At 39.3% G+C, this 14,278-nt stretch overlaps 1 protein-coding gene across 3 annotated transcripts in view; it reads right to left on the reverse strand.

Moving 5' to 3' along the window:
* GPCPD1 (glycerophosphocholine phosphodiesterase 1) overlaps positions 1–14,278 on the reverse strand; it is a 66,029-nt gene that overhangs the window by 3,821 nt on the left and 47,930 nt on the right. For 2 of the 3 annotated variants that reach the window (XM_035298326.3, XM_008995720.5), the window contains 4 exons: positions 13,317–13,382; positions 11,820–11,956; positions 10,506–10,641; positions 9,779–9,939 (listed from right to left, as the gene is read on the reverse strand). In XM_035298326.3, coding sequence (XP_035154217.1) covers positions 9,779–9,939; positions 10,506–10,641; positions 11,820–11,956; positions 13,317–13,382 — 500 coding nt within the window. Of the gene's footprint in view, positions 1–4,565; positions 4,666–9,778; positions 9,940–10,505; positions 10,642–11,819; positions 11,957–13,316; positions 13,383–14,278 lie in introns of all 3 variants that reach the window. The other variant, XR_008481198.2, reaches the window with a different exon arrangement.

The raw sequence follows: 14,278 nt of genomic DNA on the forward strand, positions 1-14,278 counted from the left end.
TACGAAGCTGCATCCAAGTGGAGAACTCCAAAAGAGCCTCCAGTGACTGACACTGGCACTGCCCATCAGCAGAGAGAGGATGGTCTCCTGTGCCTGAATGTGACAGCCAGGCAACTATGTAAAGCAGTCACAGAGAATCTTTATGACATCACAGTAGGAAAGAATTAAACAAGATTAAAAAAAATACAGTGACTTAGCCCAGCACTTTGGGAGGCCGAGGTGGGCAGATCATAAGGTCAAGAGTTTGAGACTAGCCTGGCCAACATGGTGAAACCGTCTCTACTAAAAATACAAAATTAGCTGGGTGTGGTGGTGCACACCTGTAATCCCAGCTACTGAGGAGGCTGAGGCAGGAAAATGGCTTGAACCTAGGAGGTGGAGGTTGCAGTGAGCCAAGATCATGCCACTGCACTCTAGTCTGGGTGACAAAGCAAGACTCCATCTCAAAAAAAAACAAAAAACAAAAAACATACACACACACTCTCTCTCTCTCTTAAATATCTGACTGTATTAAAACAAAGAGTTTCTACTAATTAAAGATACATCTAAGAGAATGAAAAATGACCTCTGGGTTAAAGTATCAAGATAGAACAAACATCTAACTTCATTCTCTCCCTATGTCCCATTAAAAATAAAACAAACGGATTCTTTTTTTAAAAAAATCCCTAAGTAGGCTGGGCGCAGTGGCTCACACCTGTGATCCTAGCACTTTTGGGAGGCCGAGGTGGGTGGATCACCTGAGGTCAGGAGTTCAAGACCAGCCTGGCCATCAGGGTGAAACCCCATCTTAAAAAAAAAAAGTTAATTTATGTATTAGATATTTTTAAAAATCCATAAGCATGAGGAAAAACCCAAGAGACAAAGCTATAACATTTTGGAAACTGGAAAACAGATGGATAAAAAAGAACGAAAAGGTTTTCAGTAAGAAAACTGGAAAGGCTGGCTCATAGGCCAGAGGTAGGAAACCAGACCTACTCCTAATCTCCCAGCTATAGGAAAAACAATCTAATCAGGAGGTTGGGGACCCAGAACACTATTTCTAAGTTCTATCCTGCTGAAGACTTTTGGGCTCTGTACAACCATATCAAGGTGTGTAGTAATTTAATGCCTGGCTGTGACTACTCACTTTTTAAGGATGGTATTGAGCCTATGGAACATGAGAAAAACAAATGGGGGGACGATGGCTAATTACATTAAACAGCAGAGACTAAGTGACCTCGATCACTTTTGGCTGGAAACTCTACTGTGCCTTACTGAAGAATCTTGTTGACTGCAGCGATGATGTATGTGGAGCTGCTGTGAACGTCAGAGCTAAAGGTGATAAAATAGCAGTATGGACTACTGACAGTGAAAACAGATGCTGTGACACATACAGGGAGGGTAGACAAGGAAAGGCCAGGACTTCCTCCAAAGATAGTGATTAGCTGTCAGTCCCACATAGACACAGCGGCTAAGAACGGCTCTACCACTAAAAATAGGTTTGTTATTTAAGAAGATATCTTCTGAGTACTCTCTTAAGAGACCACGTCAAGCAGTTGAGATTTGGGAGCTGAATCAAAGCCTCTTCAAAAACCAGAGTAGATTGCGTTTAAATTTGATTTCCCTCCAAATGCTCCTAAGACGTAAAAAGTCTCATTTTCTCATTCACTTTTGTCTTGTACTTCTCTGTTCATTTGTGTGTGTGTGGGGGGGGGGAGACGTTTAACAGTGTCCACTATACCAATCAAATAATTATAGTACACATCATCCTAAAATCCATAGATGTGCTCCTGGCCCACTCTGTAATAGTTCCGTAGAATTACCATTAATTACATACACATTTTACCTATCCGCATTATTCCAAAAACAACTTGGCATCTGTGCACTTTACAGGAACAAATTCTGTTGATGTTCTACTGTATGCAGGAGCATATTTTGCTGGTTTGAAAGACTACGGTGCATAGAGTTTTCTAGCAATTTTGCTTCTTTTGACAGCATTGTCTTTGCTGCACTCTTGCTGATGGCTTTTAGACTTTAACTTACTTGTTTCCCTACTGGATAAAATGAGTGATTCTGATTTCAGGTTTTAATTTCTTTAGCTTTTGCTTTTTTCCTCATGTGAACACTGGTGAAGGATCCAGGAATATGACACAAAAGCGAAATTAATATTAATTTTGTGCATTCTTTGATAATTTTTTTGTAACTAGAAAGCTTTGCTACAAATTAATGCACTTCATTCAAATCAGTGATCTATGTGTGTGATTTCCTAAACATACTTGTGAATTATAAAAAATGTGACATTGTAATTACATTTCTAACTAGAATCAGTATGTCTGTTTTTGTATCTTTATGCTGTATTTTATCATTTCGTATTACTTAGGTTATTTTGCTTTGGTTAAAAATGGCTCAAGTAGAAAAGCAGTCCCATTCATTTTAAGACAGTATACAAAACTGTAAATAAAGTATGTACAGTGAATTGTCTTTTAGACAACTAGAAAAAAAATAAATAAAAGCAGCAGTACATTCCTCTTCAACTAGGAGTGAAAGGGAGAGGAACTAAGGGAGGATGAGGGGAAAACTCTGATCCAAATGAAGTATTTCCTTTCCTCTACTCCCTGCTGTTGCTGCTGCCCCATCCCTTAACTGACAGAGGTTCATTTTGAGAAGTAAACAGCGTGTCTCTTGAAATGGAAGAAATTATTTATGCAGGACGGGTGCAGTGGCTCACACCTGTAATCCCAGCACTTTGGGAGGTTGATGCAGGTGGATCACGAGGTCAAGAGATCGAGACCACCCTGGTCAACGAGGTGAAACCCCGTCTCTACTAAAAATACAAAAATTAGCTGGGCATGGTGGCGCGTGCCTGTAGTCCCAGCTACTTGGGAGGGTGAGGCAGGAGAATTGCTTGAACCCAGAAGGCGGAGGTTGCGGTGAGCCGAGATCGTGCCATTGCACTCCAGTCTGGGTAATAACAGCGAAACTCCGTCTCAAAAAAAAAAAAAAAAAAAAGATGCTGAAAGACATGTTCCGTAAAATTCTCTGAACCAAGAGAGAAAAACATATGGGCTGCAGGAAACGGGAGTTCTAACACAGAGAATGCCAGGGCACAGGATGATAGCTGTGTACAATCAACCCATCAGTACTGAGCAGCCCAGTGCAGTGGCAGACGTGTTAAGGGCTATCACTCCACGAGGGACAATGTCATTCTAGCAGTTATGAATAGAGTGCCTCATGAGCTTTAATTGGCATATTACTTAAATATGGTCTGATCTGTGTCCTGATTAAGTTTCCACATTACCTGCAGGATTATAATGACTTGCCCTACTCCTGAGAACTGGTAACAGGCTACAATGAGTGTAGAACTGGGAAAAGCTGTACTGCCTGACCCACAGACGGATGTGCTGAGTAGAGACCCAGCGAGTCACACAATCAGATCAGAAAGACTAGCATTTAAGTGCACACACACACACGCCAAGAAGTACACACATGAACAGGAAGTATCTAAAGAACACTTTGAACTGTTTCAGGTACATACTTGTAAATATACCTTATCTGTGTATTGGGTTGCCATATAAGACAGGTTGAGTGCAAAAAGGTTTGAAAGTCACTTTACAATCATTAATATTCACAGCAACACTATATAATAATAGCAGTTACTTGACAGCAACCTAAATGTTCTTAAATAGCAGTGTAAGTTGTGGTAAAGACAATGGAATATTAATGACCATGAAAAGGAATAAGGTATGGCTACATGCAACAATATAAGTTAATTTTAAGCACATAATTACAAGTTTTACAAAGTATAATGAAAGCCTGAATCTATACAAAACTACAGCTGGGGCAGGAGAATCACTTGAACCTGGGAGATGGAGGCTGAGGCAGGAAAATTGCTGGAACCCAGGTTGTAGTGAGCCAAGAGAGTGCCGCTGCACTCCAGCCTGGGCAACAGAGCAAGGCTCTGTCTCAAAAAAATGTAAAAAACAGCCTCTTACTCATCACCAAGTGCAAATTTCCCAAACAAAATACCAGAAAATGATACGTAGCAGTTTAGTGTTTGATAATCGAAAACACACACTCTCACCACACCTCTCTCCAATCCAAAATGCCTCAAAGGCTCCAAATGACTAATAATTCAAAACCTTCTATATGATGTCTAAATTTGGTAATAAAAAAAACAGCATGAGCAGATTATTTAGAAACCGAGGTAACTGCCAGAAGAGGCAGATAATAAAGATATTAGAGGATAGGGTCTCAGCCAGGGACAATGGAAGAAATAGGTTAAAAAAATTATTGTTTTTTATTATAAGACTTACCAAACTATTTGAATTTTAAAAGTACATACACGTACTTAAAATTAAACATTAAAAAAAAACTTTTTGAGGGTAAAAACCAACTCAACCCAACCGCCATACCCCTCCTCAGTCCCTATCAGGAATCCAGTGCCTGGCCACCTCCCTGAAATCCTCAGCACAGTCATGCCCTGATGTGCTGGAACACAAATCCTGTCAAAGTCAACATAACCACTCCCCAAATTCCACCTCAGTTCTTCCTCTTTAAAGCTCCAAGCCAGGAAAAACTTTGAGCACCTGTTACATCATGTATCTTCCTGTTCTCCATTACATGTCAACATTTGGTTCCAATCAAGTAAAGCCCTTGAGATGAAGGATCTGCCTGAAATTTGCATACCTACAAAACCACAAATGGTATAATCTCATAATACACTTCCTTGCCTGAAAATATTTGTAATTATTTCTTACAACAAAAATACACATATAACCATATACATTCAAAAATTTGTTAAAGACAGCACTTGTCTCAAATTATTAATTTAAAACTTGAATTTTAATAAAATTAATTGGAAATGTTAAAGAGAGCTATGAGTCATGCATGCTGTTTCATGCAAAATAAACTAAATAGGTTAAAAGGCAGGTAGGCAGGATTAACTTGAACTACAATTTTAAAACCAAACTAATGGAGACAAAATACTGGGAGGAAAACAAGCTTTATTAAGAAAGTAATGTCATTTTATGGAAGAATAGTAATATGAACCAAATCCAAGTGTTGTTTCAAGCAGGCCTAGTGAGACTATCACTTACTCTTTGTATGACACTTCTCAAGCACAGGCAATCTTCGTTTTACTGCACTTTGTCTTCTTTTTTAAAAACTTTCTTATAATTAACATTTCATTTTATATGAGATGGGGCCTCCTCCCAAAGTGCTGTGATTACAGGCATGAGCCGCTATGCCCCACCATGGCCCACCTGCGCCTCTTTTCAGATACTGTGTTTCTTACAAACTGAAGGTTTGTGGCCACTGCACTCAGCAAGTCTGTTCGTGTGCCGTTTTCCCAACAGCACATGCTCACTTCATGCCTGTGTCACATTTTGATAATTCTCGCAGTATTTCAAAGTTCCTCATTATGATTCTATCTGTTATAGTGATCTGTGATTAGTAATCTTTGATGTCACAATTGTCATTTTCTTTAGGTGCCACGAATCGTACCCATAAATCTGTGTGTTCTGACTGCCCCACTGACCAGCTTCTCCCCTATCTTTCTGCCTCTCCTCCGGCCTCCACATTCCCTGAGGCACACGCATATTGAAATCAGGTCAATTAACCTTACAATGGCCTCTAAGAGTTCCATTGAAAGGAAGAAACTTAAATCTCTCAATGTAAATAAAAAACTTGAAATAATTAAGATTAGTGAGGAAGGCTTGCTAAAAACTAAGATAAGCTGAAAGCTGGGCCTCTTGCACCAAACTGTTACCCAAGTTATGAATGCAAAGGAAAAGTCCTTGAAGGAAAGTGAAAGTGCTATTACAGTGAACACAACAATGATACTTAAGCAAAGCAGCCTTATTGCTGATAAGGAGAAAGTTTTAATGGCCTGGATAGAAGATCAAACCAGCCAAAACATTCCCTTAAGCCAAAAAATTCAAAGGGCTTCACTCCCTTTAGTTCTAGCAAGGCTGAGAGAGGTAAGGAAGCTGCAGAAAAGCTGGAACCCAACAGAGGCTGGTTTGTGAAGTTTAAGGAAAACAAGCTGTCTCTGTAACGTAAAAGTGCAAGGTGAAGCAGCAAATGCTGATGGAGAAGCCACAGCAAGGTATCTAGAAGGTTGTGCTAAGCCCACTTAAGTGGCCACATTGAACAACATATTCAATGTAGACGAAACAGTCTTCTATTGGAAGATGCCATCTAGACCTTTCATAGCTTAAGAGATGTCAATGCCTGGCTTCAAATCTTCAACAGGTCGCCTCTCTTGTTAGGGGCTAATACAACTGAGGATGAGTTTAAGTTGAAGCCAATACTCATGTAACGTTCTGAAAGTTGAAGGGCCCTTAAGAATTACACTTAATCTGCTCTGTCTGTGTCCAGAAATGCAACAAAGCCTGAATGACAACACATCTATCCACAGCATGGTTTACTGAATATTTTAAGCCCAGAGTTGAGACCTATAGCTCAGGAAAAAAAGATACTTTTCAAAATATTGCTGTTCATTGAAGATGCACCTGGTCACCCAAGAGCTCTAACAGAGAGTGCTGTTTTCATGCCTGTTAACACAAAATCCATTCTGCAGCCCACGGATCAAGGAGTCACTCTGACTTTCAAGTCTTATTACCTTAGAAATACATTTCAAAGACTAACTCCTTCAGACAGTGATTCCTCTGAAGAATCTTTACAAAGTAAATTGAAAACTTTTCATCATTCCAGATACCATTAAGAACATTTCTGATTCATGGGACAAGATCAAAATATCAACATTAACAGGGCATTTGGAAGAAGCTGATACCAATCCTCATAGATGACAGAGGGGTTCAAGACTTCAGTGGAGGAAGTCACTGTTGATGTGGTGGAAAAAGCAAGAGACCCAGAAACAGAAGCGGACCCTAAAGATGTGACTGCACTGCTGCAATCTCATGATAACACTTTAACAGATGAAGAGTTGCTTCTTGTGGATGAGGAAAAAAATGGTCTTCTGAGATATATCCGCTCCCAGCAAAATGCCCTGAACATTGTTTAAATGACAACAAGAGATTTAGAATAGTATAGAAACTTAGTTAATAACGCAGCAGCAGGGTTTGAGAGAACAGACTCCAATTTAAAGATGTCCTACTGTGGGATCAGGCATGGTGGCCACCTGTAATCCCAGCAGGTGATTACAGGTGGAGGCCAAGGCAGGCAGATCACCCGAGGGCCCCTGGCCAATATGGCAAAGTAAGGGACAAAATCTTTCCCTACTAAAAATACAGAAATTATCTGGGTGTGGTCATGCATGCCTATAATCCCAGCTACTCTGGAGGCTGAGGCAGGAGAATCACTTGAACCCGGGAGGCGGAGGTTGCAGTGAACTGAGATTGTGCCCTTGCACTGCAGCCTGGGTGACAGAGTGAGACTCCATCTCAAAAATAAAAATAAAAATAAATGAATAAAGATGTTTTGGCCAGCCACAGTGGCTCATGCCTGTAAAACCAGTAGTCTGGGAGGCCAAGGTGGGTGGATCACTTGGGGTTGAGTTCTAGAGCAGCCTGGCCAACATGGCAAAATCTCATCTCTACAAAAATACAAAAATTAGGCCGGGCGTGGTGACTCACGCCTGTAATCCTAGCATTTTGAGAGGCCAAGGTAGGCAGACCACAAGGTCAGGAGTTCAAAACCAGCCTGGACAACATGGCAAAACCCTGATTCTACTAAAAATACAAAAATTAGCCAGGCATGGTGGTGGGTTCCTGTAATCCCAGCTACTTGAGAGGCTGAGGCAGCCGAATCGCTTGAACCCAGAAGACAGAGGTTGCAGTGAGCTGAGATTACACCACTGCACTCTAGCCTGGGTGAAATAACAAAGCTGTCTCAAAAAAAATAATTAGCCAGGCATGGTGGTACATGCCTATAATCCCAGCTACCCAGGAGGCTGAGGCAGAAGAATCCCTTGAACCCGGGAGGCAGAGATTGCAGTGAGCTAGGATCATGCCACTGCACTCCAGCTGGGGTGACAAGAGGGAGACTCTGTCTCAAAAAAAACCAAAAAGATGTTTTACTATAGGGTTAAATGCTCTGAAACACCATCACGTGCAACAGAGAAATACTATGTGAAAGGAAGACTCCACCGGGGCAGGAATCATCATCTGTCTTATTGTAAGAAACTGCCACAGCCACCTCAACCTTCAGCAACCACCAATGTCAGCAGCCATCAATGTCAAGGCAAGAGCCTCCAGCAGCAAAAAGATTATGATTTGCTGAAGGCAGATTGTTAGCATTTCTTAATAATGTATTTTGAAATTAAGATATATACTGTGTTTTCTCAAACGCAAAGACACGACGCTGCCATATACTTGATAAACTACGGTGTAGTATAAACAACATTTATACGCACTGGGAAACCAAAAGATTTGGGACTACTATAGTAGTCTGGATCCCAGCCTTCACTATCTTTGAGGTCCACGTGTATGAGCAAGCCTGCTAATCCCTCAGCAGAGTAAATGACATCCCCTCTAACCCCAAATGTCTTTATAATAAAAAAAAATTTTGTTCTCAGATTAGCGGCTGCCAAGGAAGCTGGGGGCGGGGGAAGACAGAAAAAGAGATTTGTCCAATAAATTATTTGAATTCCTATTGTGTGCCCCAGATTGTTCTAACCTCAATATCAATGAACAAATCAGGCAAACAGCCGTGCCCTCCTCATGGAGCCTATATTCTCATTTGCATGTGTGCATTAGTGCCAAGGAGGATGGAGAAAAGGGGCTAGGGAGAAAAAACAAGTAAAATATAACATAGTATATGTGGTGAGTCAGATGATGATAAATGATATGGAGACAAGTCAGGAAGTTCACTGTGAATAGAGGTTGTTATTTGAACTTGGTTATTCAAGAAAGGCCTCACTGAGGTCATATTTCAATTGTTAACCAAAGTCTTTCTCTGAAGAATGGGAAACAGCAGATGGGAGAAATTTGTGGAAGGTCAAAGAGGGAAAGAGGGATGGAAGGTGGCGGGGTTAGGGGGATGCAGATTGGCTCCTATAGGGCCCTCAGACTTTGGCTTTTCCTTTAGGTGACACAGAAAACTGTGGGAGAGTTTTAAGTAGCAACATGATCGGACATAGGTCTTAAAAGCTCCCTTCTGGCTGCTGCACTAGGAATAAAGAGCCTGATGGTTAAGGGTGGAGGCGATCACCAGGGGGCAGGGCAGGCTACCTCAACAATCCACACCAAAGATGAGCTGGTTTAGTTGAGAATGACAACAGATGGTGAGCAGACTGATTCAGAGTATGTTTTGAAGACAGAACAAAAAAGCTTTTCTATCTAACTGGATTTGGGGTATGAGATAAAGAACAGCGTCATGGAAGACTATGAATGTGGTTTGAATTTTTACTGATACTGAAATCAGGAAGACTAAGAGGAACAGGTGTCAGCACCGGGACATAAAAGTCTGGAGAGGTCTGGGGAATGGTCTGAGTTGAAGATTCCTAAGTTTGGGAACATATAAAGTTATGAAAAGCCATAGAATTGGACAAGAGCACTGAAAAAGTTGGTATAGACAGAAAAGAGGTCTAAGGGCTGGCAGTTGCCCCTCGCCCCCAGGATGATTTAGTATACCTGTATCTGAGTTAGGGAACTGAATCCTTAACAAGCTTCCCAAGTGATTCTGGTATCCTTCAAACTCTAAAACACCCACAGGCAAATGTCAAGATAACCTTAGGCTGAACTGCAGAGTTTTAACTAAGTTTAATTTTATTTATAATTTTGTAAGATGGAATCTATAGTTCTAAATTCCATTAAAATTTTTCATAAAAAACAGATACCTATCATAAATTAGACCATTAACTCCAAGTTCCTTCAATTTCCTTCTGTTTTCTGGGTCATTGGTGTCATCACCCCAGCAGAATATTACTAGTCCCTTAGCTTTTGCCTCTTGAATATAGGATGGATTTCTGAGCAAGTCTTCAGTATGTGCATTTATCCCCTAGAAGAAGAAAAATTAGTTGTGCATGAAAAAGAAACATATTAACTGCAAAGCTAAACATCCACACTCTAGGTCAGTGCTCTCCAAAGTACAGTAGGTGGGAAAAGAAAAGGTTAGTTTTTTTTCTTCCAATTACTTTCTTATTCTTTTTAATGGACATCTCATACATATATTCATATTAATAAAATATACATAATTTATAAACATACATATTGAATGTGCCATCAAACAATTTTACTAATGGAATGCTCTATGAAAACAACTTTACATACATCTGTAAAATGGGAATAATATTTTTTAAAAGGCATACAGTCTAACCATTTTTAGATTTCTCATAAAACCTATTCACAAAGTTAAGCTGAAAAATTTAATGTGGGCCTACAGCAAATTTTGCCCTTAATTAACTGTTTTTCATTCTGAGATCTAATATCCTCACTTTTAAGCAGAGCTACTTGTTTGCTACAGTTTATTCAAAAAGTTAACCATTAGATGTGTAGAGTAAAATGAAATCTTTACTACTCCTCTAAAACAGAAAATTAAAAGATAAAAATTCAAACATAACTTACCAGTAAATTTTCAAACTGTGCAAAGCTCATTGCAATGGGGGTTGTCCGAGATCTGAGATCCATGAGTTCAGGATAAATCTCAGACTTTCCTTGAGTTAAAAATAATATGGGATATTTGTTCTGCTTTTGCCGAACCCTGAAAAGAAACAATTTAAATAATACCTTTCCATGGGGGGTAACTAATACTCCTTTTTGAAATTTTAGAAAACACTAAAAATATAAAGAAAACAAATGAGGCCGGGTATGGTGGCTCACACCTGTAATCCCAACACTGTGGGAGGCCAAGGCAGGCGGAGAACGTGCAGTCAGGAGTTCAAGACCAGGTTGGCCAACATGGCAAACCCCTGTGTCTACTAAAAATACAAAAATTAGCCAAGTGTCATGCGCACGCCTGTAGTCCCAGCTACTCAGGAGGCTGAGGCACAAGATTGCTTGAACCTTGAAGGCAGAGGTTGCAGTGAGACAAAATCACGCCACTGCACCCCAGCCTGGGCAACAGAACAAGTCTCTGTTTCAAAAGAAAAAAAATTGATTTAAACAGACAACAAAGGCGTATAATCCCATTACTCAGATATAACCACCATTAATATGTGTGTTGCCTTTCAGTCCAAAAATAAAAATTTATAAGATGACAGCAAGAATGGGGGTGGGGTCGGGCAGTGGCAGAATAAAAACTGGAAAAAAAAAAATTTAGGCCAGGTCCAGTGCAGTGTCTCACGCCTGTAATCCAAACACTTTGGGAAGCCACAGCAAGAGTTTGCCACCAGCCTGGGTAATGTGGTGAGATCTCGTTTCTACAAAAAAAAAAATACAAAATTAGCCAGTCTTGATGGCATGCCCATGTAGTTCCAGCTACTCAGGAGGCTAAGGCAGGAGGACTACTTGTGCCCAGGAGGTCAGGGCTGCAGTGAGTCATAATTGCAACCCTGTAGCCTGAGTGACAGAGTGAGATCCTATCACAAAAAAAAATTTCGTTGATAAAAGATAAATTTAAAATCTTTCTATACAAGAGCTAAAATTTTCTCAGAAATCAGCAGTTATAAAGCCCTTGGGAGCTTCCAACACGGTAAGGAGTGTGTGACATGCCTGTAAAATCAAGGGTATAAGGCTCTAGGGCCCAGTAGCTGTGGACTTCACAGGAGTAGCAGGCATGCTAGCAAGCAGTCAAGAAAGGACATGAGAATACACACAACCTGACATGATTTGAGAGGACAGATCAAGGGGGAAAGCTGGACACTACCTCACCTCCAGACTGGTGACTTAATTCCTAGACACACTCTAAGAGTATAGGAAAAAAAACTGAGTATTACTCACATTGTGCAAATATCTGCATCAAATGAAGAAAACACTATTCTCCTCTTCCCAGAATTTTCTAAAACAGTTTTTAAAATTATATCCAAAAACAGATTCATGTCAAAATATGTTGATAAGTTACCATCCCACATTCCATCCTATGTGAAAGAGAAAGCAAAATAAAGTCACTGCACACCGTAAAATCACAGTGCTAGAAACTCTGTTTTGATTCTTGCAAGCTGTGATAGAAAAAAGTCCTGACAGCATCCAGTCCAACTATTAATTTATAGATGATGAAACCTGAAAAGATTAAGTGATCTGCCCATGATCACACAGCTATTCAGTGATGACACAGATCATAATTCAGTTATAGACGCTCATACAAAAAGCAAGTTACTATTAACTATAACATCAATAGACTTTTGCATTAAAGTTATAATGAAAGCTAAAACTCTATAATAAAGTTAAAAGCTAAAACTCTAGAACTTTGCGATCCACTATGACTTTATTTCCATAAATGATAGGACATTTCATCTGCTAACACATTAACAAAATGCCCCTACTAATTGTTAATTACCAGTTTAAAAGTCTCATTCTTTGGGTCTTGGGCATATCAAGCAACCAAAAATTAATTAAAATAATTCAATCAATATAGCCAAGACACCAAGCCAGCTCTATTGACATTCAAATGTTAAATGGTTTAAGTACTAGTCATTGAAATAATTCTAGCTCAGAAAACTAAAAAGCACATATTAGGGAAACCTTGGTTGAGCATTCACTACATTAATGAGGGCCAGCTTGTCACAAACAGCATGATTTGAGGGCAATTATAGATTATTCTGACCAAAACCAATTCAATGTCCAATCATGACATCTGAATTAACTACTTCCAACACCCCATGCATCTCATCAATTTGCACATATTCTCTCTGATATATTCAATAGTTACCCAATTGTTTTCCACAACTGAAATACAAGTCTCAGCAAGTAAAAGCTTTATTCTCTTTTGTGCACTACTTGTCCCCAGCACTTGGAAAATGCCTGGCCCATAGTAGCTTTCAAAAAATATTTGTTGAACAAAGAAATGACTAAATTTGGAAGTGATTTAAAACACAACTGCAGAAATTATTTTTCTGAGAATTATTGCTAGCTACTGTTACCAATAGAAAACTGCTTAGAAAATTATTTAAAACATATTAGATGGGACATAAGTAAAAATTAAATCCAAGAGATGGGACTGTCCACTTTATAAGTATCTTCCCAAAACCATCATATTGTGCACGCAAGAAACATGTAAATGGAAATTTCTACAATATTGATCATTAATTTGAAGTACTCACAAACCAGCATGAGTGTAAGATAGGTTTTATTTAAAAGGTCCAATAAGCATTGTGCTTGATGGAAGAAGCCACAATGAGATTTCAGTTTAGCTTATTCCATTAAAATGCAAAGATAGGAATGAAAGAATTTGTAGAAAGGACAGAGAGAGTATAGAATGTGCTGCAAACAATTACTTACCCTTTGTTGGCAGATCCATTTGATTTCAATGTTAAACCCTACGTCTTCCGGCAAAGACTCTAAAACCTAGAGTTTGGTTTGTTGGTGGTGAATTTTGTTTTTGGAGAGATGGATAGCAGAATAAGAAAACAAGAAAAATAGAATTATTACTAAAAACATTAAGAATGTATCATTAGTAGCAATAAAATGTTTTGTGTATAATGTACAAACATATTTTGTCATACTCAAAGGACAACCTGGTAGATGATTACATTAAATAAGGTCAAAAGAAATTCAGCAGCAAAAGCAGAGTCTCAGGCACCATCTGTGATAACTGACCAACATCAAGATGGTCCTTAACCTCAAATCCTTTTCACCATTACTAGTGAACAACCAAAGTGAACTCTAACACGATAGACAATATCAAAAATTCAAGACATTTGTCATGTATTCTACATTACATTTGGCGATGTCAATCTATTTGCCTAAAATGTATGAAAAACCATGATTTTTAGATTGTTTTGAAGGTGATGATACTAAACAAATACCATAACACCCTGAAAAGATGTACCCCCAAATGAACAGATTATGCTGCAGCTCATAAATCAAAAAGGTTATAATTCATATACATGACAAATGCTATCAATGCATCTAAACTAAATTATCCCAACACTTTGCCAACAGGTTATTTTGACAGCTGTAACTAGAAAATGACATTGAAAATATGAAACTTGGTTAGTAACCTCCAAAGAACGGTCTTGTTCAGTCTTAAAACAAACATGAATACACATAAATATGCTGAGGGCCAAATGAATTTGGCAGAGATTATGTTTTATTATTATTATTATTTTTGAGGTGTAGTCTCAGTCTGTTACCCAGGCTGAAATGCAGTGGTGCAATCCTGGTTCACTGCAACCTCCACCTCCAGGGTTCAAGCGATTCTCCTGCCTCAGCCTCCAGAGTAGCTGGGATTACAGATGCCT

Source organism: Callithrix jacchus, chromosome 5 (assembly GCF_049354715.1).
Source record: "Callithrix jacchus isolate 240 chromosome 5, calJac240_pri, whole genome shotgun sequence".
In the NCBI taxonomy this organism is placed as follows: Eukaryota; Metazoa; Chordata; class Mammalia; order Primates; family Cebidae; genus Callithrix; species Callithrix jacchus.